At 37.9% G+C, this 25966-nt stretch overlaps 1 protein-coding gene across 1 annotated transcript in view; it reads left to right on the top strand.

Moving 5' to 3' along the window:
• Positions 1–25966, top strand: part of PCDH15 (protocadherin related 15) — an 810754-nt gene that overhangs the window by 556180 nt on the left and 228608 nt on the right. Inside the window, exons 16-18 of the mRNA XM_087701782.1 lie at positions 6490–6624; positions 11799–11948; positions 23096–23289. Of these exons, the coding sequence (XP_087557908.1) occupies positions 6490–6624; positions 11799–11948; positions 23096–23289 (479 nt within the window). The remainder of the gene's footprint in view (positions 1–6489; positions 6625–11798; positions 11949–23095; positions 23290–25966) is intronic.

Below are 25966 nucleotides of genomic sequence, written 5' to 3'. Positions count from 1 at the left end.
TTCAGTGGCCTCACTCAAGCCACTAAACAAACTCATGCAGAATGAAAGGCCTAACGGAAAGAAGAAAGACCTAAGACATTTTTTTGGTAACTCCATCCAATGTTATCTTTTTAATATTCAAAGGAAAAAAAAATGAAATGTTTCCACTCTGAGGAAATAAAGTTCAAATTCTGCTTGAATTAAAAATAGAACATGACTTCACACATGCGTATATTCTGAGGATAATAACTTTCTATACTTTTAAAAGTTATGAAATAGACATATTTACCCTCCCAAAAGATAAACCTTTATTTACGATTATTCTTTCCTAAATGGGAGATAGGATAAAATATAGCTAATTACAAGTTTTTTATCGCGTCAAGATTGCGAAAATATTTTTTTTTCCCCCAGCAATAAATATGTCCATGTCACACAGACTCACATACCTGCCTGTCAGGAAGCCACAAGTCACATAAGATACTCTGTTGATCCCGTTTATAGAATTGTTTACCCAGTCTGTACTCTAACCATTCTGACTCACACGTGAGAACCACTTTCACACCAAAAACCACAGAAATATATCATCGCACACGGCTGCGTTCCCTTTCTTTCTTTCGTCAGAAACAGCAAAAAAAGATGGGGGGGAACAATAAAAGAGGTAAGAAGAGGAGTAATTACACTAGAAGAAGAAGGGGGGGAAGGGGAAGAAGAGATAACAGAGGAGAGAAGGGGGAAAAAAAATTAAGGGAAACCAAGTTTAGGAGTTAAGGAAAAAAAATGTTAAAATTCAGCATGCACAGCTAATCTTCAAAAATGCTGATGCCTTTCAACAGACCACAGTGTATTTTATTCTCCTTAGCTACGCAGGATTACCTCTTTAAGTCTCAGGTAATTATCGGGGTGGGGAGAGAACTCCTCTTCCCATTGGTAAATATGATACATCTTATCTTTCAGTAATGAGAAAAGCTACCCTTCTCGTGTTTTAATCCTTAACTGATCTGCAGATCGTCCTGGTTGCGCTTTTTGCTTTGCGCATATCTTTTTAGATTAACATGTATCTCCGCATTAAATGTATTTATTGATTCTATTCTACTTAGGCACTGCCCAAGTCCAATAAACTCTGGGAAGCTCGTAGTGTCAGAATAAAGCAACAATGAACAAGCAAAAATAAGTGTATAACCCAGACAGCAGATCCATTCAGCAATACAAATGCATCAAAATTTCCCCGTGGGTTCTCAGCAATATAACCTAGAGATTTTTATATCCCTTACCTCTGTCAAAACACACACACATAGACCAGTGGTGGGTTTCAAAAATTGTTCGAACCTACTCTGTGGGTGTGGCCTCCTTTGTGGGAGTGGCTTACCACCCATGTGACCGGATGGGAGTGGCTTGCCGCCCATGTGACCGGATATGAAGATGCCGACGACACTTGTCAGAACCACCTTAAATTACCTCACACACAGCACTGGCATGCATAAGAATAGGATGTAAACTTGTTTTTCAAAAGGCATCTTTGGTTTGCGTTAAAACAACTTCAACTTCAACGCAATGTTCTGATTGCACCACAAACGCAGTAGTCATCCTTACCTTTCACAGAGGCACTGAGTTTTATAAATAGGAGCATGATAGTGTAGAGTAATCATATCCAAGGACCAGTGGTGGGTTTCAAATTTTTTTGACCCTCTTCTGTAGGTGTGGCCTGCTTTCCGGGTCCACTGGTGGAACCTCTTCTAACCGGTTCGGTAGATTTGACGAACCGGTTCTACCGAATAGGTGCAAACTGGTAGGAACCCACCTCTTACATAGACCCTTTGTTCCTTCAATCGTATGTTAAATTGGTCCCTCTTTTTTTAAAGAATGTGCATGCTTATGGCAATGCAGAGCTTCTCCAATCCACATAACTCATTAATCCTATTTGAATAATCAATCTTATGCAACATCACAATTCATGTTTATTCAGAAAATCAATTCAGAATTTCCAGTTTCCTTTGGGGAATCAATTCAATTTGCAAATTCAATACTATTGACATTGGATTCCAGTGCTGAAATTTAACAATGACAAAGGAATCACAGTCTGGGCTTGAGAAAAGTGGATTATTTGTAAATCTTACCTTGCTCAAAAATCTGAATTGGTGTGTGCTAAATGCTATATAGCCTCTTCAAGCACATTAACTAATCCAGCAAGTCTCTGTTATACAGCACATGCTGATTTCTTTACAAAGTGTATGAGATCTAACTCATTAAAAACAAGTACCACTCACAAGCTAGGAAGGAAGATCATGTGTGAGACTTATGCAATGAATATCAGCCCACATTCATAATGGAAAGTCCACAGTCATCTTTAACTCATCTCAGTTGGCTTCAGAATAAAGGCCCAATATAATGAAAAACAATGAAATGCCTGATACATAATATAAGGGGAAATGATGTAATACACCACTATTTTTTTAAAAGAGTTTTTTTTCCTTTCTTTCAGCCATCTGCAAAGTAGCATTTGGTTGTAAATTAAAATTCAGACAAATAATCCAATGGGCAAGCAGCACTTTTAGCAGAAAAACAAAATCATATAGGTCCCTGTCCTTCATTCATATAATGGAAAGCTATAAAGAATAAAGAATTAATATTTTAATAATATAATATTAGAATAATATTGTTAGATTTTATATATATATAAAATCTATATATTAGATTTTTTTACAACCCCTGGTAAGCCCCAATTATGGGAGGAAGCTAACTGCTTCCATCATCTGTCAATCGGCTCATCACAAGAGTCCATCACGACAGAAACCCAATATTTTTACTGTTGCCTTTGTTATATTTGTGTTTTTTTATTTGTGCTGATAAATAAATAAAGGGAGACTAGTATAGATCTATTTCAAGCTATTTAGCTCTCATCAGCTAGCCATACCCTTACTGGGATTTGAACCTGGGCTATATTACATACTAGGCAGAAATCTTAGCCATTAGGCCACAGGCTCTTATCCGTTATCAGCGAAGCCAGGGTGAAAGGTATCTATTAGATTTTTTACAACCCCTGGTAAGCCCCAATTATGGGAGGAAGCTAACTGCTTCCATCATCTGTCAATCGGCTCGTCACAAGAGTCCATCACGACAGAAACCCAACATTTTTACTGTTGCCTTTGTTATATTTGTGTTTTTTTATTTGTGCTGAACACAAACACACACACACACACAAACACACACACACACACACACACACATATATATAATTGTATATAATATTATTAATAATTCTAATAATGGATTCTATTAAGAGAAATTTAGCATTTGATATAATAGCTCATTTCTAGCTAGTTATAATCTTTTTACCCTGATGTCTAAAAGTTATCATAATGAATGTTGATCACCCAGCTTTTTTTTCCTTATTTCAATAGATTATTTTGCTAGCTAGTATGTATTACATAGAGGCAAGTGCTTCTGCTTATTCTATTTATTTGTTTATTTTTGCTTTTTAGATTCCATCAGGTGCCATTCCTGTAGGTATCTTAAGTGTGCCTTCTTTTTGCTGTGTTAATTTTACCTTTTACCTCTTGAAGTTTTTTTTAAAAAATCATTTTCTTTTACATTTTATACAATAGTGTTTGAAACTATCACAATTCTTTGTGCTTCCTTTGAAAACTACTCATTGTTAGAGCAAATTTCATCATTTGGTTTCAAAGCTAAGACTAGATTTGATACTCTACTCATTTGCTACCTTTCTACTACTATCTTCAAGGTTCGAAACAATAATTTGTTCTCTACTTTCAAAAATGAAAAGTGAAAGCTTTCATTTTCCTATACGAATACAAACTAGCTGATTACAACTTGCCATATTAATGCTTATTTATTATTTTACTAAATACATTTCTATGGCTATCCATCCATCAAGAAAAATTAAGCAGAAATTAAAAATTTAAACAAAAAAAATGTATTCTTTCTTTAAATATACGGTACCTAATATGCTTATGAGCAAGAACCACTTAATGCAGTAAAATCTACCTCTATAACTAATGGTAGAAGAATAAGTGAATATTTTTCTTGATTATTCTTTGTGTCTGTGTTTCTAAGCTACAGGCAAACATATATTTGGCCAAAATGCAGGAATCACCACACCTTTTTTTCAACTGAAACTATATTTTAATTAGGTGGTTTTTTTTAAATACTGTACTCTTTTTAGCGTCTCTTCTACTTTCAGTTTATATATAGCAGTCTTTTCTGTAATACTGCTTGAGCTCAAGATTAATGTGTAAGAGAGAGCCAATGGAGGGGGGAGGGAGTTCAATATATATAGAATGTAGTTCTTTCTTTGATTGCTGGTTCCTTCCACATGATTGCAGTGGTGTGGTTACACCCCTGAAGTATACTGTACGCCTGTCCTTACTAGGGCTACTAATCCTGCCCTGTAAAAACACAGATTACTACTATGCAACAAAGAAAGTGTTATATATGTATTTGCTGCCTTTATGGTGATAGTAAAAGGTTTTCACAGCTCAGATCTAATAGCAGTCACTATCACAGGTGGTCCTTGACTTATGACCCACAATTGGGACCACAATTTCTATTGCTAAGCAAGGCAGTTGTTAAGCGAGTTGCACCTAATTTTGCTACCTTTCCTGCCAGGCAAATCACTGGAGTTGTTCAGAAAATCATGCAGTCGTTACGTACATCCAGCTCTGTTGGCTTTGCTTGTTGGAAGCTTGCTGGGTCGATCACAAATGGCAATCACGTTTGTGATCTAGGATGCTGCAACCATCCTAAATACATGTCACTTGCCACACCACCTCAATTTTGATCACATGACCTCATTGGAAGCTTCGATAGTTCTAAGTGTGAGGACTGGTTATAAGTCACTCTCTTCAGTGCCATTGTGACTTCGAATGGTTGCTAAATGGATGTTTGTAAGTCAAGGATTAGCTGTATTTCCTTTTAGATCGTTCAAAAACCTCGAGTTTCCAATTAATCAACAGATGAGCTGACATGCTAAACAGCTTCACAATAATATTGTAAAAAATATTCCATTATTAAGTATGCTTACATGGAGAGAGAGAGAAATAAAATCATTGCAATAGCAATAGCAATAGCAGTTAGACTTATATACCGCTTCATAGGGCTTTCAGCCCTCTCTAAGCAGTTTACAGAGTCAGCATATTGCCCCCAACAACAATCAGGGTTCTCATTTTACCCACCTCGGAAGGATGGAAGGCTGAGTCAACCCTGAGCTGGTGAGATTTGAACAGCCGAACTGCAGAACTGCAGTCAGCTGAAGTAGCCTGCAGTGCTGCATTTAACCACAGCGCCATCTCGGCAATATTTTTGAGAAGGGGAAGTCTCAATATTATGGCTCTTAGTCTGAAAATTGATGGTATTAAATCAGTCCTTTATTTCTCTGTACTGCCTTGAAGCCCAGTGTTTTTCTCTTAGCACAGTATCCTTTATCTGGGAAAATACTATTTCAGGAGTACTGTCCCTTGCTATTTCTGTGGCGCACAGGGTCTTTCTTACTTATTCAGAGGTGCAGAGTTAACTATTCTGTACAAAATTGGAACAAATCAGGTCAAGAATGAAATTCAGGAATGTAGAGAGAAAAAAATGTACTATTTCTGCAGGGTGTCTGACTTGCTTATTTTTAATTGTTTTGAGTTTCATCATCTTTGATTATAATGTTAAAGTATGGATTGTCAAGCTATGCTCTACTGGAGGCAATTTGTCAGGCTGATTTTTTCCCAATATTTTTAACAATTCCGTAGCGATTGTTCACATGCAAGAAAATCATATGAATTAAACTGGAGGGATCCATCACTGTCATTCATGTACTCTGTATCTCCAGATGATATGGTCCCTTTTCTGTTTTTTTTTTAAAGATCATTCATAGCCATAAAAATTAACATCCCGATCTTTTGTTCTATATTGCAAAATCCACAGCTCCAATCTAATTGCCAAAATTTCAAAGCTACTGAGCTTTCCAACTGCATTAACCATGCTGGCAGGTTTCTCAAGACCTTCAATAAAGGCTGGTGGTTTTGAAACAAAAATTATCCTTTTTTTCCATTGTTGTATTTAAATTCAGGTTCTTCACAATTGGCTTTTGTAGTGAATATATTGTCAATAAATCAAATAGGCCTGGTCTGATGTTTTTGCTCCTCTAGAAGATGGCTACGCTTCTCAACCTCCCCTTGCTTTTTAAGTTTGTTGTAGAGATAATTGTTACTTACCAAATTGTCCTAAACCTGCTATGATCAGAGTCTTAGTTACCAAGGAAAATAATAAAGGTTTGTTGCTCATATTTTGGTTAAAAGCAGTGAACTGGGAATGGGGTATTGTTTTCCAATATCTCCCTCCAATTCAAGAGAGAAATTGCTATTCCAGCAATTTATGTTGATTACAATTTTCTCCTGAATGTCATTGTTAGTCCAGCTAGTCTTGATGTATGTGTGTGTGTCTGTGTCTGTGTGCGTACTGTTATTATCCCTTTGAGAATGTAATTATCATCTTGTTTTTACTTTGAAGACAAAGGACCCACTGCTCCACCTGTTTCTAAATGATTACAATACGTTTTTCACTGTGACTCAGACTGGAATAGCCCGTTACCTCACCTTACTTCAGCCAGTTGACAGAGAATTTCAGCAGCTATACACATTTTTGGTAAGTGAAGGGGATTTTAAGAGTTTTGTCGGAATGGCACTGGTAATCTTTTCAACTATTGCAAAAGCTAGGCAATTGAAATTTAACTTGGCAGAGATCTTTAGAAAACTGTTAGAATTTCGTTTCATCTCGTTTCGTTTATTATATTTATATGCCGCCCTTTTCCCCCGAAGGGGACTCATGGCGGCTCACAACTCAAACCAGGGAAGGGGGATACAGACAAAAATTTTAAAAAAACACACATAACAATGCATAATTTAAAGAAACACAACAGTCATACCATTCGAGACGGGGGCAACAGCTCTTAGTCCCAGGCTTGTTGGAACAGACAGATTTTAAGGGCTTTGCGGAAGGCCTGGAGGGTGGTGAGGGTTCGAATCTCCATGGGGAGTTCGTTCCAGAGGGTCGGAGCAGCCACAGAGAAGGCTTTCCTCCGGGTAGTCGCCAGTCGACACTGGCCGGCGGATGGAATTCGGAGGAGGCCTAATCTGTGGGATCTAATCAGTCTGGTGGAGGTAATTGGCAGCAGGTGGTCTCTCAAGTTCAATTCATTTCATAGAATTGAACAAGCTGTGGAACATAAAACAATAAAATGATCAGACCTTGCACCACATATTAAATAGCAACACTCTTAAGTAAAGTTAAAACAAACAAAACTCTCTGGTTAAGCTAAAGAACCATAATTACCAGGCTTCCTAGCCCCATTAATTAAGGTTTGTAAAGCTAAGGTTACACCTATGCTCTTGTATGGAGCAGAAGTTTGGGGTCTATACTCAACCACAGTCCTAGAACAAACACAGACAGAACACTTGAGATGAATTTTGGGTGTAGAGCCAAGAACAGCCAATGCCATCTGGCTACCACCCGGGGGAGGGCCTTCTCTGTAGCAGCTCCGGCCCTTTGGAATGAACTCCCCGCGGAGATCCGGACCCTCACCTCTCTCCAGGCCTTCCGGAAAGCCGACAAAACCTGGCTGTGCCGGCAGGCCTGGGGTTGATGAGTTCCCCTCCCCTCTCAACTTGTATGGCTGTATGACTCTTGTGTATTTTAATTACATGTATTGTGTTTGTATCCCCTTTCCCTTTCTGAGTTGTTCGCCGCCCTGAGTCCCTCCCGGAGAAGGGCGGCATACAAATAAACTAAATCTTAAATCTTAATCTCAGTCCTAGAACAAACACAGTCAGGACACTTGAGTTGAATTTTGGGTGTAGAGCCAAGAACATCTGCTGCAGCAGTTAGAGATGAATTTGGAATTCATACAATTCATGCATTATCCAAAATTAGAGCGTACTGGTGCAAAGTCAATGAAATGGAGACGGATAGGCTCTCCAAGTTATGTCTACCAGAGCGAATAAAATTACAATCACAAATCTCCCGGATCGCCAAACTAACAAATTTTGAAAGAAGCTGTGGCCTTCCAGTCTCTTGCATAACAGGAGAACAACTCAAAAAAAGAGCTGCCCAAAGAATTAAGGTTATAGAAGCACAAAATGATATAGCTATCCTTACTAAGGTGGGTAACTTGAAATGGCTGAGTAAATACAAGCATACTTTTCAAGTAGAAAGCTATTTGTATTTGTATTTTGTATTTTATTATTTGTATGCTGCCCTTCTCCGGGAGGACTCGGGGCGGCGAACAATTCAAGGGGGAAAAAAAGGGGAACATAAAAGACAAAATACAAATAATAAAAGTAGACAACAGTCGCACAGCCATACATGTCGAGAGGGGAGGGAACTCATCACCCCCAGGCCTGCCGGCAAAGCCAGGTTTTGACGGCTTTTCGGAAGGCCTGGAGAGAAGTGAGGCTCCGAATCCCTGCGGGGAGTTCATTCCAGAGGGCTGGAGCTGCCACAGAGAAGGCCCTCCCCCGGGTAATAGCCAGGTGGCATTGGCTGGTAGATGGCACCCGGAGGAGGCCAACCCTGTGAGATCTAATGGGTCTGTGGGAGGTAATTGGCAGCAGGCGGTCTCTCAAAATTACAACTGCCAAAACATCTTAGGGAGATATTTACGCAAGTGAGATTCAAACAGCTTGACACAATGGTCAGATATGAGAGATTCCATTCTATACCCTTCAATGAGCGTCTCTGCATTTGCAGAGCAGCATAGGTAAAAGACCTGGCTCACATCCTATTTGATTGTTGCTTGTATAAGTGGGTGAGAGACAGGTACCTTGGTCTATATGACCCATCGGGATCCCCATATCAAAACAACTTACCTTATGTGTGGCCAGAACGGAAAGTAACATTTAACACAGCACAGTACTTAAACAAAACGGTTCAGTTGAGATCTGCATATGTGGGTAGATTGCAGGGGTGATACCAAAATATAATTTTATCATATTTTATCTATATCTTAATTCATTTTAGACTGTATTTTATTCCAATTCCATTTTAAATCGTATTTTATTCCAAATACATTTTAAATTGTATTTTATCAAATTCCATTTTGTTTCCCTTTTTTCCCATTTAAGGTTTTTTTATTTTTTAATGCAAATTATACATATTATAGGAACAAAGAGTTGTCCGGGTCTTGTCTTTTACATCCTCTCACTTACATGGTCCTTTTTACATCGTAGTAAAATTTACTCCCTGGTAAACAGCTCTCTCCAGACCACAATGCAATCCCACAACTAGCTGTCAATAGCCATCAAAAATGTTTCTTATCCACAAAGAATAGAATAAGATAAGGAGAATAGAGACTTCCCCCTGGGCTCCTCCTTATAGTTGTTAATTTTTTCCATTTCCAAATTGCAGAAGACAAAATCCTCTGAGGTGCTGGATGACTATTGCTGGACACTGCAGTAAGATGCATTCAACACTGAATGCAAGTGAAAATCAGCAGCAAAACACTTTTAACCCCGTTGAACTCATGCAGTGTGTCAGAACTTTATGCTGCATTATAATCATTATCAGTTAATTTCATATTTCTCAAGATTCCTACATGATACAGTCATTCTGAAATTATATTTGTGTTCCGTTTGAAGCGATCTATCATAATCACCAAATATTTTGCAGGAAACAAAACCTTTTGATTACAAATGGTTGGCGACTAGGATTAAGGGCAAAGAAAAAGTTCACTCAACTGCAGTCAGTTTTTTCTAATACGAGAGCTTTGCCTCTTGAATAAGGTACAACAACTCACCAGTAAAGGTAGTCCTCCCTTAGTGACCACAATTGGGATCTGAAAATCATGTGACCACAATGGATTTATGTCAACACGTTCCTCTTAGTCATTTTCACTGCTGTTGTTAAGAGAAGCATCGCATAATCGCGACTTGTACGTTTTTGTTTCTGCATTCTCCATTAATTCTTCTTGTCACAAGCTGATTGGGAAGTTTACGGTTTACGGTTTATTAGGATTTGTATGCCGCCCACTCTCGAGAGACTCAAGGCGGCTTACACATAAAAACGGGGAGGGGGGACATATAAAAATTAAAAAAGAACAGACATTAAAATTGCACAACATTCATATAGCTTAGAATGGGGCTGGATAAATCAACAGCCCCAGGCCTGCCGGAACAGCCAGGTCTTAATCGCTTTGCGGAAGGCCGGAAGGGTAGTAAGGGTCCGGATCTCCACGGGGAGATCATTCCATAGGGCCGGAGCAGCTACAGAGAAGGCCCTCCCCCGGGGAGTCGCCAGCCTACACAAATAGCAATCACATTTACTTCAGTTGCAACGTGCCCAAATGATAATTGCATGACCACAAAAATTGCATCATTTATAATTGATTTATAAACAAGGCTTCTTCAAATCTCCCTGATCCATTGAACTCATTGAAATGACCTTTCCTGATAACTACCAGTCTATCACATAAGTGAGTACACCCCCCCCCTCACACTTTGTAAACATTTAAGGATACCTTTTCATGTGTCAACACTGGAGAAATGACACTTGGCTACAATGTAAAGTTGTGAGTATACAGTTTGTATAACAGTGTAAATGTGCTGTTCCCTCAAAATAACACACAGCCATTAATGTCCAAACTGCTGGGAAGATATACTGTACTTAAATATTTATGTGAGGGGTTTGTACTTACTTATGTGATATACTTTATGTTTAAAGTTGTTTTACTTTAATTATCAGCATTTTATTTTAAATTGTCAATGTTGGAAAGAATTGTTAATTGTTATTAAAACCTCTTATGTAGGTTTTGTTCCTGCCAGTTTGATCTAGAAAACAAGAAAGCGGGAGATTGTGAGTTCAAGTCCTGCCTTAGACGTGAATATCAGCTAGGTCACTTTTAAGTTACTCTCAGCCCAACCCACCTCATAGGGGATTTGGTTGTAGGAGAAGATAGATGGATATGTTCGTGTCCTTGAGTTATGTATAAACAATAAAGGTGGGATACAAACAAGCGAATAAATAAATAAATATATATGTGCCCTTTTATCAATGTCTTGAAAAGATTCTAGACTTTTGGTACCTGGCTGTTATTTCCAGATAATGTTTGTGTTTTCTAATGTTGTAACTTGCTATGATCTTTGTTTTATTTTTTTAGGAAAAATCTATTTAATTTGCTGGTTAATGACAGTAATAAAAAGTATATACAAATCTGTTACTGCAGTCTTTGGAGGGGAAAAATATAATGGAAGTATTTTCCTTGGATTAAAAAAGTAACAAAATGTTGATCCTCACTTTAGAATATTTTATCTACAAGATAATTAATCATTCGAAATTTGTTAGAATTATTTTTTCTGCAAAGATACTTTTTTTACACATTAGACGGGAAAAATTATGCTAATCTAAAACTACCCATGGATCCCTATAGATGATAATTTTGTAAATTCAATTGAATATGAACCAAAAATATATATTTTAATTCCAGGCTAAATGAGAACAACCTTAATGCTATTAAAATCAATAAGATCTAAAATGAGTCATTGGAAATGGGAATTAAGCATACACCATCCATAATGGGATCTATAAAGAACATCATAAAATAATTTTAGTTTCAAATAAGTTTGTTAAATGCCAATGATTTTTTTTTTAGATGCAATTATGTGTGAAATGTATTCTACGCATTTGAAATATATGCTTAGAGCTAGCTTCAAAGGAATTGGTTTCTTAAGTGTTCAAACTAGTGAGTTAGCAATTTAGTAATAACAAGAAACAGAACTTCTTATATGCATTATAACACAACTATTTCTTCGTGTCTCCTTATTCTGAAGATTACAGCTTCCGATGGGGTACAAGAAAGTTTTCCAGTCACAGTCAATATTTTTGTACTTGATGCAAATGATAATTCTCCAACCTTCTCAAACATATCATATAATGTGAAGATCTATACAGACATGAGGCCTGGAGAAAGCGTTATCAAGGTAATAGAACAGTTTCTTTTGTCTTTTGTGTTTTCAGCCAATATTTTTTCTAAAAATAAAATTTGAAAATAAATTTATGTAATGGAACAAAGGGAGTTATGATATAACCTTAGAGAGAGAGAGCATAAAATTCAAATGTATTTATTATTGCTGTAAAGATTGGAGGTCATTTCTTTATATTTTTCATGTCTTGTCTCATTTTTTCTCATTTTTTTTTATTTCTTTGTTCTTTTCTCAGCACTTTTCTTTTTTTTCTTTACATGTTTTGTTCTGCAAAAGTACTTTCATTAAAAATAATTTTAAAAAGGAAAATAAGTTTGCATAGGAGGAATTAAACTGCTCTTAGGATCTTAATCTCTTCTACTTGCTAGAATCTTCTAAAAAGCTGACACTTACAAATACACTTAAAATAGGACATGGTTGCTAACCAAATAGTCTCATGTTTAATGACAAACTAATTGCTCCTTTGTTGTTAAGCTGGTGCTTTCTCCAACAAGTTGAAAAAAATATTCCATTGCAATTATTAGGGTTGTTTAGGTAACTGACCAATATTTTTTAAAAAAGGTTATTTTTGGCCCCGAATGGAAAAGAAATATAATATTGTCTGTGGATGAAAAATAAAGGCTGTTATGTAAGTACAAAGGGCAAGCGTAGGATGCAATGTGAGAAAAGCTGTGTGTTTCTTGCTTGTTCCTAAAAGGAATAATAATTTACAGAGAAATTTCATTTGGCATGGAATATCAGCTGCTTCAGACCACAGTTGTAATATTATCAAAATAATTGCCACGTTCCCTGTATAGTTCTGAATGTTAAACAAGGTTATACAAGAAGGGAAAAAAAATAAGAAATAGCAAAAGAAATTAAAAGTAGGAAAGAAAAAGGAAAAGTAGGTTTAGATTACAACAATATCATTCATAGTACCTCTAAATATCTTTTTAAGTCACCATTGCTTCACTAGATGCATATACCAATTTTTCTTCTTCAAATTACCATGTTTTGTTGAGTTTCTCAACTACATCCAACCATTAAACTTAACGTTTCCTCTCAATCTATTCACTTTCCTCCTTAATTTTTTTTAAAACAATAATCATTTCTTTCATTCTTTCCTTTGAAAAGACCAATTATTGTCTACTTTTTCTACCAGCATTTACAGTCTTAAAGTATATCCATCAAGTTCCAACTCTTCCCTAAACTTTCTATCAATCTCTACCAATTTATCTATTTGCTTTGTCTTTTGTCTTTTTTATATAACTTGCATCTATTCACTGCATTTACTTTGTCTAAAAGGCTGTTGCTATCCGAATGCAACTAAAACAAGATTATTGTTGAATCTTCCTTGATAAAATTTATTAAAAGGGTAAGAGACAAGATTAGTGAATTCTAAGTAACTGTAGTACCTTTACTTCAGAATCCATTATTTTCAGTTCATTTTAAAAAATCAAATAATATTGGAAACTTCATTGGTTTCTTCCTAACAGCATTCTTGAGAACTGGTGAAAATGACAGCTATCCACAATTAATGTTTCTCTAATAGCAATAGCAATAGCAGTTAGACTTATATACCGCTTCACAGGACTTTCAGCCCTCTCTAAGCGGTTTACAGAGTCAGCATATCGCCCCCACAGTCTGGGTCCTCATTTCACCCACCTCGGAAGGATGGAAGGCTGAGTCAACCTTGAGTCAATGTTTCCTATTACTTTGATGTCTAATACCCATCACAACTCAGTCAATCATTATATTAAGTTACAAAAGTAATAAATTGACTGTCCTTAGTTGCATCCATGCCATATGAAGCATTCTTGCTGGTGGTAAGAATATAATATTGGTAAGTTATGGCACATTTTGTTTAAAATTCCACAAGGATAACCAGAGCCCATTTTGACCTTGAGCATGTGGAATTCTATTTTGTGCAACTAAGGCGACATGTGGAATTCTATTTTGTGCAACTAAGGTGACTAGTTGGAAAGACTACTTTGCATATTAACTAACTGTTTCCTATGTCTCTCCAGATAGGAAGATCAGGCAGTGTCTTGACACTTCCAGGGTGCAGTATTAATAAGTTATAACACTCAAGAAAATTATATTAAAGCCATCATCTATTCAAGATATAGTGCTAATAAGTTTTATAATCAAGGAATGGAGAAGCTGAGACTTAACTAGATTATAAATTGGTTGAAAATTAAACCTTGCACATCTATTTTTGAATGACCTCTACCTTCATATTTTGTGTTTTAAGATTTTTTTTGTAAGAAAACACTATTCTGATTCATTTTCTTTTAGTATTTTTCATAGGGAAAGAAGGATTCTTCCAATGATGAAACAGCCTTAAGTATCAGATACAAGAGAAAATAGGAAGGATGTCCATATTAGAGAGCAAGTTTGATGTAATATTTTGAAATGTTGTTAACAAAAGCCAAATTACTAAAAACTGAGGGCATTAAGATAGCAATAGCAATAGTTAGACTTATATACCGCTTCATAGGGCTTTCAGCCCTCTCTAAGCGGTTTACAGAGTCAGCATATCGCCCCCAACAACAATCCGGGTCCTCATTTTACCCACTTCGGAAGGATGGAAGGCTGAATCAACCTTGAGCCTGGTGGGATTTGAACAGCCGAACTGCTGAACTGCAGTCAGCTGAAGTAGCCTGCAGTGCTGCATTTAACCACTGTGCCACCTCGGAGAGATAAAGATGTTACCAATTTAGAATTGCCTTGAATGAGAAAAAAATCTGTAAGGAAAAACAGAAATAGTAACCTATAGCTGTCTTGATGAGCCACCATAATCCAAATCTTTAATGTAGTATTTAAATTTATCCCTCCGTATTGAATTGATATTCAATAAATCAATCGACTGAATTGGTTTTTCATATTGAAAAGCTGTTCTCTGGATTACAGAAAATCACTGGTTTGTTTTGAGAGCAACAATATGCAACTATAAGGTACCTGAAGGAGAAAAATAAAAACAAATATGAATTCAAAATTATTTCAAAGATTTTTCTGATATATGGAAAAAGAGACATTGAAGGATTAGGGGACATATGTCCCTTTTAAATCTCTTGTGGATACATGTCTTGGGATTGACACTTGACCAAATAGTTTTCTCCTGATAACCTTCCTATATTCACCCATCCCTTCTATATTAAAAAAAAAGTTTATAATTGTTATTGGCTGACTGATCATGATAAATTTGCAGATCATTTAATAATAAACACACAAGTCATCCCAACATTGCCAACTATTCATAGTGTGTGTACTATTTATGTTGACTTTTAAGTAGATTTAAAGATATTATCCAAGCACTTTCAAGGCTGATTCTCTAGATAGTTACTGCTTTTCCCTAATTCAGACCTGACTGCCCTTAAAATCCTTCCTTTGTGTAATTAAAATAGAACATATTTGGATTTCGAGACTGATGAAAACTGTTAGCTACTTATTTCTATGAATGAAAGAATGACCATGAAAGGATCTATTTTATGGGTTTGATTTCTTCATTAATTGACTGGCTAAGAGCTTAAATGCAGTGGTTAAATGCAGCACTGCAGGCTACTGCTAGATCAGCAGGTCAGCGGTTCAAATCTCACCGGCTCAGGGTTGACTCAGCCTTCCATCCTTCCGAGGTGGGTAAAATGAGGACCCAGATTGTTGGGGGCAATATGCTGACTCTCTGTAAACCGCTTAGAGAGGCCTGAAAGGCCTATGAAGCGGTATATAAGTCCACTGCTATTGCTATTGCTATTGCTATTGCTACAGCCAATTGAACTCTAGGTTTCTGCCTTTCTCAATGATATCTTAACCATAATTTTCAGAACTCCTCTAATAATGAATTTTATAGTTCATTAAATAGTTTCTCTTTTTAGGGTTTTTTTTAAAGTCTTCTGTTCTGTGGATTATTTTGTCTTTAGCATCTTTTGTATAGTACAGCTTCTTTAGGAATAGAAGCTGAAATAAATTCATGGTTTTGAAAATGAACAATAAAAATAAATGCTATGGTTAATTTGCCAATTATGGGAAATGCCTTGCCTTTTGAAATAATCAAATGTGGGAGTATCTAAGAAATAGATGCTTTTTAATACCTCACAGGGTAAGCAGGAAATTTTCCACTCTTGCCTTTCAGCATATGTACAGTTATACTAATCAGTTGGGGAATACCATTCAATCATCTTCACTTCTATTTAGACATGTGTAAGGAATATATGTGACATTAATTCATAGCTCTAGCTGGATGACCTTAAAGGAGTTTAGCACAGAATAGTTTCTCATAGATAGCACAACTGTGAAAGTGAACTTCATAAAAAATATATTTTGATATATAGATAACCATGGCATGGAAGAAGGAAGAAAGCATCTGTACATGTCAGGAAAGGGAATATTTTTGTATAGATAAAAAGTATTTCGTTAATTATGTCCATTAAAGATGACATGCTATTACAGCCTAAATAAATTCTAGCTATGTTTTAATTAAAAAAAAAATGCTATGGTCTACCCACAACTCTGTATTTTATTCCTATCTTTTTTTTTTGCCTGCTATTTCTTAGTACATATTTGGTCCTTTCCAACTTACCTCCTCTTTGCCTTCATCTCTCTTTTTCAATAAAATGAACAACAGCACAGTCTTAATTAGAAAGATAAATATTTTAAATCTGGGTCATGGTTCCTTCTATTATAGAGGAATTGTCTAACCCTGCCAATGGAAAATAGAGATTAAGTTTGAGAAGATTGGTATAACTGCACTACAATAGTCAGCACTCATTATTAATTGGTTCTGGGAGGTGCAAGGACTACTACCGTGTTTCCCCGAAAATAAGACAGGGTCTTATTTTCTTTTGGCACCCCTCCCCCCCCAAAATAAGCACTTGGCCTTATTTTTGGGGAGGTCTTATTATTTTTGCTGGGCAGTAGGCTGCGAGCGTGGTCACCTCATGGCTGCTGCTGTGTTGCAATATTTTTGGGGAGGGCTTATTTTCAGGGGAGGGCTTATTTTAGTGCATGCACTCCAAAGCCCAATTGGGCTTATTATCTGGGGAGGTCTTGTTTTCAGTGAAACGGGGTAAAAACAATGAGGACCAAACAAATTATGAGGAATAATATAACAAGTAACAAAGCAGCCAACACCAACAAGTTCTAACTTATGTTTTGAGCATGAAACAAATGATAAGAACTGGAAACAAAATTTTCATGCCAAAATGTGTTGGATACCAAATTCAATGAGTTTCAAAGCCGTTGAGATACCACCGTATTAAATGATAACCTGTATTTTCTCTGTATGTGTCCTTGTGTTATTTTTCTTCCTTAAGAGTCTTTATTTTTATAACTGTGTTCTAATGAAAATGAAATGAAATGCATGTTTTAGGATGGAAGAATCAGCAAAAGGTAATAAATGGAAATTAAGATTGAAGTCCTAGATGCCAAAATGGATAATGGGGTTAATTTTATTGATATTAAGCTGGTCACAACTGCATTGCATCCTAGCCTCATATGTTTTAGAACATTCGATTCAAAAGGAATTAGATTATTGTGTTTGTTCTTGCTGTTTTGGTTTAGCTTGAAAGTTAGCTAGACCTAGTCTAACACTATGTCACATTGTTTGAGCCATCTTGAATAATTGCTACAGTAGAAATGTGAGCTATAAATCAAATGAATATATTAAAAAAAAACACTTGGGATTTCTCTCACTAGATTTTGACAAAGGTTGTCAGCTGTCACAAATAATATATATCCAAGTGGTTTCAGAATGCTACATAGCAATGGCCTGGATTTCAAACAGTCTTCATATACTTCAGACAGCCATAAAATATGCATAGTGTTCTCTTCATTTTTTTTAAAAAAAAAATGAGCAAAATTCAGTTGATCTGACACAAAGTTTTCAAAGTCGAAAAGTCAATGGAGATTCTCAGTCATTCAGGTCATGGTTGTCCCAAAGGTACTTTTTTTTCCCTAAGAGGCAACTGGACTTTCTTGTTTTTCTTTGAAGAGTTATCCAAAAAGCTTCTTCAGCTCTGACTGGATGGTAGGGAATGGAAGGATTTCTATTACTTGCACAGCTGGAACTGCTGTCCACAGTTTGGATAGGGAGGACAGCTGGTTTGAAAGAGGTCATCTATTGAATAGCCTTCTCTCAACACGGGGAAGTTTGAAGTCTTGAAGTTTTATTTTATTTATATGCCGCCCTATTCTCTATAGGGACTCAGGGCGGCGAACAACTCAAACGGGAAAGGGAACATACAAATACAAAACAGGCATTTAAAATAACCAACAACCACACCTGTCGAGAGGGGAAGGGAGCTCATCAACCCCAGGCCTGCCGACACAGCCAGGTTTTATCAGCTTTTCGGAAGGCCAGGAGAGAGGTGAGGGTCCGGATCTCCGCGGGGAGTTCGTTCCAAAGGGCCGGAGCTGCAACAGAGAAGGCCCTCCCCCGGGTCGTAGCCAGATGGCATTGGCTGGTGGATGGAACCCGGAGGAGGCCAACCCTATGCGATCTAATGGGTCTTTGGGAGATAATTGGCAGCAGGCGGTCTCTCAAGTACCCAGGTCCAATACCATGAAGGGCTTTATAAGTAATAACTAGGGAGGGATATGACATCATCATAATATCATATGATATTATCGTATTGTCTATGGAGATTCTCAGTCATCCATGTCATGGTTGTCCCAAAGGTGCTTTTTCAAGAGGCAACTGGATTTTCTTGGTTTTTTTTTGAAGACACTTCCCATTCAAGAAGCTTCTTCAGCTGTGACTGGATGGTGAAAAATGGAGGGATTTATATTCCTTGCAGATAGAACTGGAACTGCTGTCCACATTTTGGACAAAGAGGACCACTGGTTTAAAAGAGGGGTCAGAGAGGCCATCTATGTCAAAATTGAACAGCCCTCTCTCAACAGAGGTGGAGGGACATGGCATCATCTATCTCCAGTCTACAACACAGTCCCTTTAACAATTCCAAAGTCTCCACACCCATTTGCACTACTCAGATGACCCTGAGGATAGAGACAAACCTCAATAAATGGCCTCAATAACTCTCTAAAAGAATTCAAATGACCAGCTGTCTGCAAGGAGTATAAATCCTTCCATTCCCCACCATCCAGCCAGAGCTGAAGAAGCTTCTCAGATGAGAAGCAAAACATCTTCAAAGAAAAACAAGGAAGTGCAGTTGCCTCTTGAAAAAAAACACCTTTGCGTTTTCAAAGTCTAATTGGTATGTAAAATTTTTTAGTGAGAAACAGAATGCACAACATTGAGTTTTACAACTTCTGGTTGTATTTATTTTATCTTCAGTCTTGTGGCCTTCTCAAGTGAGTAAAGACTGGCTGTACCGTTCAGGGAAGACCAATTTTAATACCATGTGGGCACAAATGCTAATTGTACAATGGACAATTTCACAGAAAGAATGCTTCTTACATACATAACCTTGCTAGAGAAATGTGCTTTGACCTTATAAAAAACTCTTCTTCCTAAATTCTCCAATTCTCATGTTGTTGTTTTTGTCTAAAATTCTATGATTGTTTTAGATTCAACAGGATATTTATTGGGAGGGTCTTCTATTTTATGAGGCACCTAAAAAGCTATAGTAGGTTGCAGGCGGTACGCCCCGGTACGCGCGTCCCTGTGCCTGCTGGAACCAGCAGCTACCGTACCGGAATGGGGCTTTGGAGGACCCGCCACCCATCCTCATTCTTTACCTGTATTTGAAGGAAACGGGTTATTTGTGCATGCACACGCAGCGTTCGGCACCTGTGTTATGCTCCGCCGAGCAGCTGGAGCATTGCAGGCAGAGGGTGCCCATGTGTGTGCAGCACCCGTGCCCATGGTGCACATCTGGCTCCCATTGCAATAGGAGCTGAAACCCACCACTGCTAGAAAACCTTGCCTCTTGATAACAATGGGAAAGTACTTAATAAAATAGTCACATACTTCATCTTTTGATCATAAAAATATGTTTTCACCTTCATAGAGCCGAGGTGGCGCAGTGGTTAGGGTGCAGTACTGCAGGCCACTTCAGCTGACTGTTATCTGCAGTTCAGCGGTTCTAATCTCACCGGCTCAAGGTTGACTCAGCCTTCCATCCTTCCGAGGTGGGTGAAATGAGGACCCAGACTGTGGGGGCGATATGCTGACTCTGTAAACCACATAGAGAGGGCTGAAAACCCTATGAAGCGGTATATAAGTCTAACTGCTATTGCTATTGCTATTCATTCTTTTAACACTGTATTCATTCTGTTCTCCCCTTTAAGTATATAACAGAATCCAGATGTGATATCACAGATTTCTCATAGATTTCTTTCATGGCTTTTTATTTTATTTTATTTATTTTTATTTATCAAATTTAGAAACTACGCATCTCCGTCACAGAGGGACTCTGGATGGTGTACAAGCAAATTTCTGTCCCTATTTTTTTCCTCCATCCTTAATGGTGGTGGCCAAGAGAAAATAGTCATCCCACATCAAATTGAGCCTGAATGAATAATTGAGGCATTTTATAAATATTGCAGATCAATAAATAATCTCTTGCTCCATATTAAGTGTAAGGCTGAGACCACAAAACAAATGAAGAACCTATCTGCAGGAGCTGTGTACATTTTGTGACATTACTGCAGACCCCAATAATTTATTAATCCAAAGGTGTCAGCCACGCTGTTCCATGGCAATTTTCACAACACGATTCAAATAGCTAAAATAAATATATGCTAATAGCGAATGACTCTGAGAAATGGTCTTATTGAAGTGTAGTAGCTGGAAAGCAAACTGCAAGTTTCAATTTATATCAGCAGGAAATAATCAAGTTAGGCATTTGGGAATGAGTCCAATTTGCCCAAACTTTTTAGCTCATGACAGATATTGAACTACAAGAGTCAAGATATCTTATTAGCTTTTCCATGTTTTGGTCAAAAATATCTCTGATAATGAGAGCTCTGTCCAGCTGAACTAACCTTTGTTTTAAAATGACAGTAACAAATGAAATGTGGCATGACTCTAAAAGACACAGTATTGTTAAAGACAGGATGCAATGTAAGTTTCCTAGAGCTTGCTTTTTGCACAAAGCAAATCGGGCTTTCCTTGAGCGGTAAGCAAACAGATCCATCACTGTCAAGTTTTGAGTACTGCTTATTTTTAGGGAAGAAAATTACCGCTCCTGTATGAGATACACAGAGAGAGAAGAAAGGATCCTTGTTTTAACTGCTTTTAGGGATTCGGGAATGTCCAGGATCATATAAACCGGCGCCTATCTACCAAAGACACCTGCAATTCGTACACTGGAAACCATAGGGCAGTATGACAGTTCTGTGATTGTAACGCTCCCTTTCAGACACATTTTTGCCCCCTCCAAATGTTATTCAGATAACTTCGCTTTTCAAAGCATGCCCGTTTGTAAATTTAATTAACTTTGTTAATTTAGGTATTTGTGATTCTACCAGTTCTCCTTTTCATGTTGTCACAATAAAACTTGGCCTGGTTCCTAGCGTGTAATTAAATGGTTGGGACTGGTATTTTTTGTGAAAGGCGTTGATTTATCTTCTTCTCCCATCCCCTGAACTGGAGAAGGCCTATTATAACACTTTTCAAAGAAGCCTTCAATCTTTATTAATAGCGTTAATTTAGGAGATCAGCAACTACATGCAGTTCCACAAAGGAATGTTTACATGATTAAAATAATAGTTTCACAGTTTTAGCAGGGAAAAGGCACCTCGTTGAGTTGAGTACTTTAAGACCACAGCGGATGCTGTCAGCCATTCAAAAGATGAGCTTTCATTTTGAAGGAAGTCCTACTGTGCTTAATTGGTTTTACTCCTTAGTAAATGAGTTTACAGCTACATCTTTAAAGTAATTATTCTCAATAGAAACCACAGCAGGCCTGTGGCTGTTAATCATCCAGGCATAACTTATATACAGAAGCCATGGGGGGGTGGGGGGAAATCCCACCCATCATTGTCCTCTCAAACAAGAAAAGATGGGCGCATGTGAACATATTTGATGAACAGGTCGGTGCATATTAATTTAACCACTGAGATGTTTCAGTTCTGAATGACTGGCCCTGGCTGGATTGTGTTCCTGTGAGACAAATATTACTGTTGGTGGCATTATTGATTAGTCACTAGTGAACAGTATATTTCTTGCAGCTGTATCCATGTTTTTTTAATAATCGTCTCCATCCTTTCAACTCATTCCACTCCAATGTTTATAAGGATAATGGCACACTTCAGAGCAAAATGGGATGTGGTACAGTAAGCTTTTCAACCTAATTAATGTTTAATCATGTATCTTTTATTTTAATATTTAGCTGCCTTAAATACCTCCAGATTTTTTAAAAAATAGTATTGTAAAATGGTAATCAATGCTGATATCTTAGGACAAAAATATCCCTAAATATAACTCAGTAATCACACTCCTGGGTTAACTAATGCTTTTCTTTTCTTATAACAGTGTCCCTTAACCTTGGCTAGTTGAAGAAAGGTGGACTTCAACTCCCAGAATTTGTGGTTCCACCACAAAACCGCGGTAGACAAAAGCGCGCTCGCCGAAAGCGCATACGTGACGTCATCACAGCGCGACGAAAACATCGCGCTGTGATCGATAAATGTAAAAATAAAGCGAAAACCTTACCCTAACCCCCCCAAACCTAACCCTAAACCTAACCCTTAACCTAACCCTTAACCTAAGCCTAAATCTAACCCTAAACCTAACCCTTAACCTAACGCTAAATGTAACCCTAACGCTCTAAACCTAACCCTTAACCTAACCCTAACCCTAAACCTAACCCTTACCTTTATGTGAATCGGCTTGCTTTAATTTTAATTTTATTTCAATTTTTAATTTTTTTCGTCGCGCTGTGATGACGTCAAATGCAACGCTTTCGTCGAGCGCGCTTTTGTGGACCGCGGTTTTGATGGGTCACGGAATTTGTCAGCCAGCATAGCTGACTGAGGAATTCTGGGAGTTAAAGTCTACCCATCATCAAGTGGCCAAGATTGAGAAACACTGCTTTATATTATTTGTTTACATTCTAGGCTGCAGGTTTTTATATCCTGTAGTAACGTCTGATTGTTTAGGTCTGATATCATAGGATATGCCATAACCCCCCCTCTGATGTACTTTAACTCTTCTTGTGGTACAGCAATAAACCTAGAATGTTGATTCTTTTAAACTGCAGCTTACTGCCATGGATGCAGATGAAGGTCCAAATGGACAGATTAGATATGAAATCTTGGCTGGTGACCAGGGAGACTTCATAATCAATGATAAGACAGGCCTTATCACCATTGCACCAGGAATTACACTGGTAGTAGGTCGGTCCTACGCCCTCACAGTCAAAGCATCTGACAGCGCTCCACTGGCACAGAAAAGGTAGGTCATATCTGACTTTATTTGTTTAGCTATCCAAGGTGAGAAATTAACTTTTCAACTCTATGAAGAAGTATGAAGTCAAGGCCAGGAATTTTATATATCTGAACTATCCATCTCCCTCAAAGAGGGACTTTGTGTGGTGTTTAATTAAATGTTACACTTAACATTTTAGAATTAACATTTGTAAAACGATAAAAATTTAAGGAGGCAAACGTAATTAAACCCTGTTTTTTTAAAAAATAGATTACAATGGCAAAAGAAGGCCTCTCATGACACCAACCAATCCCACAACTACACCTATCCTCCGCGAGCTGCACTGGTTACCGATCAGTCTCCGGATACGCTTCAAGGTGCTAGTCGTCACTTATAAAGCCCTTCATGGTATTGGATCTGGGTACTTGAGAGACCGCCTGCTGCCAATTACCTCCCACAGACCCATTAGATCACATAGGGTTGGCCTCCTCCGGGTGCCATCTACCAGCCAATGCCACCTGGCTACTACCCGGGGGAGGGCCTTCTCTGTGGCAGCTCCGGCCCTCTGGAACGAACTCCCCGCAGGGATTCGGACCCTCACCTCCCTCCAGGCCTTCCGAAAAGCCGTCAAAACCTGGCTTTGCTGGCAGGCCTGGGGTTGATGAGTTCTCTCCCCTCTCGACTTGTATGGTTGTGTGACTCTTGCTTATTTTAATTATTTGTATTTCGTTTTATGTTCCCCTTTTTCCCCTTTTGAATTGTTCGCCGCCCTGAGTCCTTCCCGGAGAAGGGCGGCATACAAATAATAAAATTCAATTCAATTCAATGTTCTTTTGGGTTCCCCATGCTAGGCTCTCTATACTGCTCTACAGAGTAGAGAGTTGGTCTCTGACCGAAAACCACTTGAAGAAACTAGAAGCATTTGAAATGTGGATTTACAGGTGGCGGTTACATATAAGTTGGGTTGACAAGATCAGAAATGAGGAGGTGATAAGCCACCTGGGAAAGCCAAGGGAAATAATCAAAACCATAAAAAAGCGAAAGAATGTTTTGGACATGTGATGCGACACCCAGAAAAATAAGGAATACTTCACTTAGTCCTCCAAGGAAAGATTGAAGACAAACGAGGTCCAGGCAAAAGAAGAACATCATGGCTTCAAAATCTAAGGGACTGATTTGGACAAAACTCAACAGCACTTTTTCGTGCAGCTGTTGATAAAAATAAGATCGCCAACATCATCGCCACGTCCAATATTGGATATGGCACAAGAAGAAGAAGTTGCAAGGCTGCAGAATCATGTTTTAACTCTTTCTCAAAAGGCCAGGAGAGCAGATGCACACCTCACCTCTGGGGGCAGAATATTCCAAAGTGTGGGGGCAAAAACAGAGATGGCTCTCTTTCTAGACCCTACCAGTCAGAATTCTTTAACTGGCGGGGTCTATAACATACCTTCTTTGCCTGACCAAGTGGATGTGGTGCAATAAAACTGATTTATTGTGCATGAAAAGCTGTATGTAGAGACCATTTATTGAAATAGATAAAGATACACCACATATGGAGTGGGATGGAATTTTCTATTCTATCTAGGTTATGATTGGGTTTTCATTTTTAAATTTAACTTTATGTTGTATTTCATACTACAGCTTTTTATTTTTCCATCTCAAGATGATAAGAAATTTTGCTGCTCTTTTTTTGGCAACCACATTATTGAAAACTTGAGAACACAATCAGAATAAGTTGTGGAGGCTGAGACCTGTTGTAAAAGAATAGTAATCCCAAGTAGTCCTGACGGAGTAGTAGATGGCTTCTTTGAAAGAAGCACATCTACTACTCCTTTACCAATTTATTTATTGGTTTGTTTGTTTGTTTATTTATTTATTTGCATTCCACCTTTATTATTTCTACAAGTCACACATGGCAGTGAACATATCCCCCACATGTTCCTCCTCCTCCTATTTTCTCCCCAATAACTCTGGGAGGTGAGTTGGCTGAAAGAGAATGACCGGCCCAAATCCTCCAGCTGGGTTTCATGGCTAAGGTGGGATTGGAACTCATGGTCTCCCGCTTTTTAGTTGCTTACAGCACAATGTCATACTTCTGTCTACTTGAAAATAAACCTATTGAATTTACTGGCTCTTACTCTCGGGTAAGGATATTTGGGACTGCAGCCTTTCTTTTTGCACATTTCAACCTGGATCACAAAGGAAATGAAATTGTACCCAGTGCATACCTATCGCTATCCAATAAGTTCAGTGGATCAAAAATGGTTTGACGTTTCTAAAAAAAAAGGCAACTCTTGTTTGTTTAGCCTGCTAAGTGTCAGCCTAAAGGTCAACGAATCAAGTGTGTTAATTTAGCGTCACCCATATCAATGACTGTCAGCTTAAAGGGCTGAGAAGGAGAGAAAGGAAGAGAGAAGCTTAAAGCAATGGAAGCACAAATAGCAACTGCTTCTGTAAATTGCCATATATCATTTAACGGTAATATCTCCAACTATCCTGGAACTGAAAGGATCACTGAGCTGAAGATAATTTTTTTTTCTCCCCAGGCAATGCATTCTTATAGTGTCCCTTAACTCAATTTGGAACACAAAATTGCAAGCTAGGCAAATATTCGAGAAAGAATCAAATATGCCCCAATGAAATCCGCACTGGAACCAGCCACCTCATTCAGTTCCTAATTTTTGACATGTTAGAGCTGGGA

Source organism: Thamnophis sirtalis, unplaced genomic scaffold (genome assembly GCF_051295495.1).
Source record: "Thamnophis sirtalis isolate CommonGarterSnake01/CBP01778 unplaced genomic scaffold, rThaSir2_p1.2 scaffold_15, whole genome shotgun sequence".
NCBI classification, from domain to species: Eukaryota; Metazoa; Chordata; class Lepidosauria; order Squamata; family Natricidae; genus Thamnophis; species Thamnophis sirtalis.
This window is presented reverse-complemented; position numbering and strand designations above follow the sequence as displayed.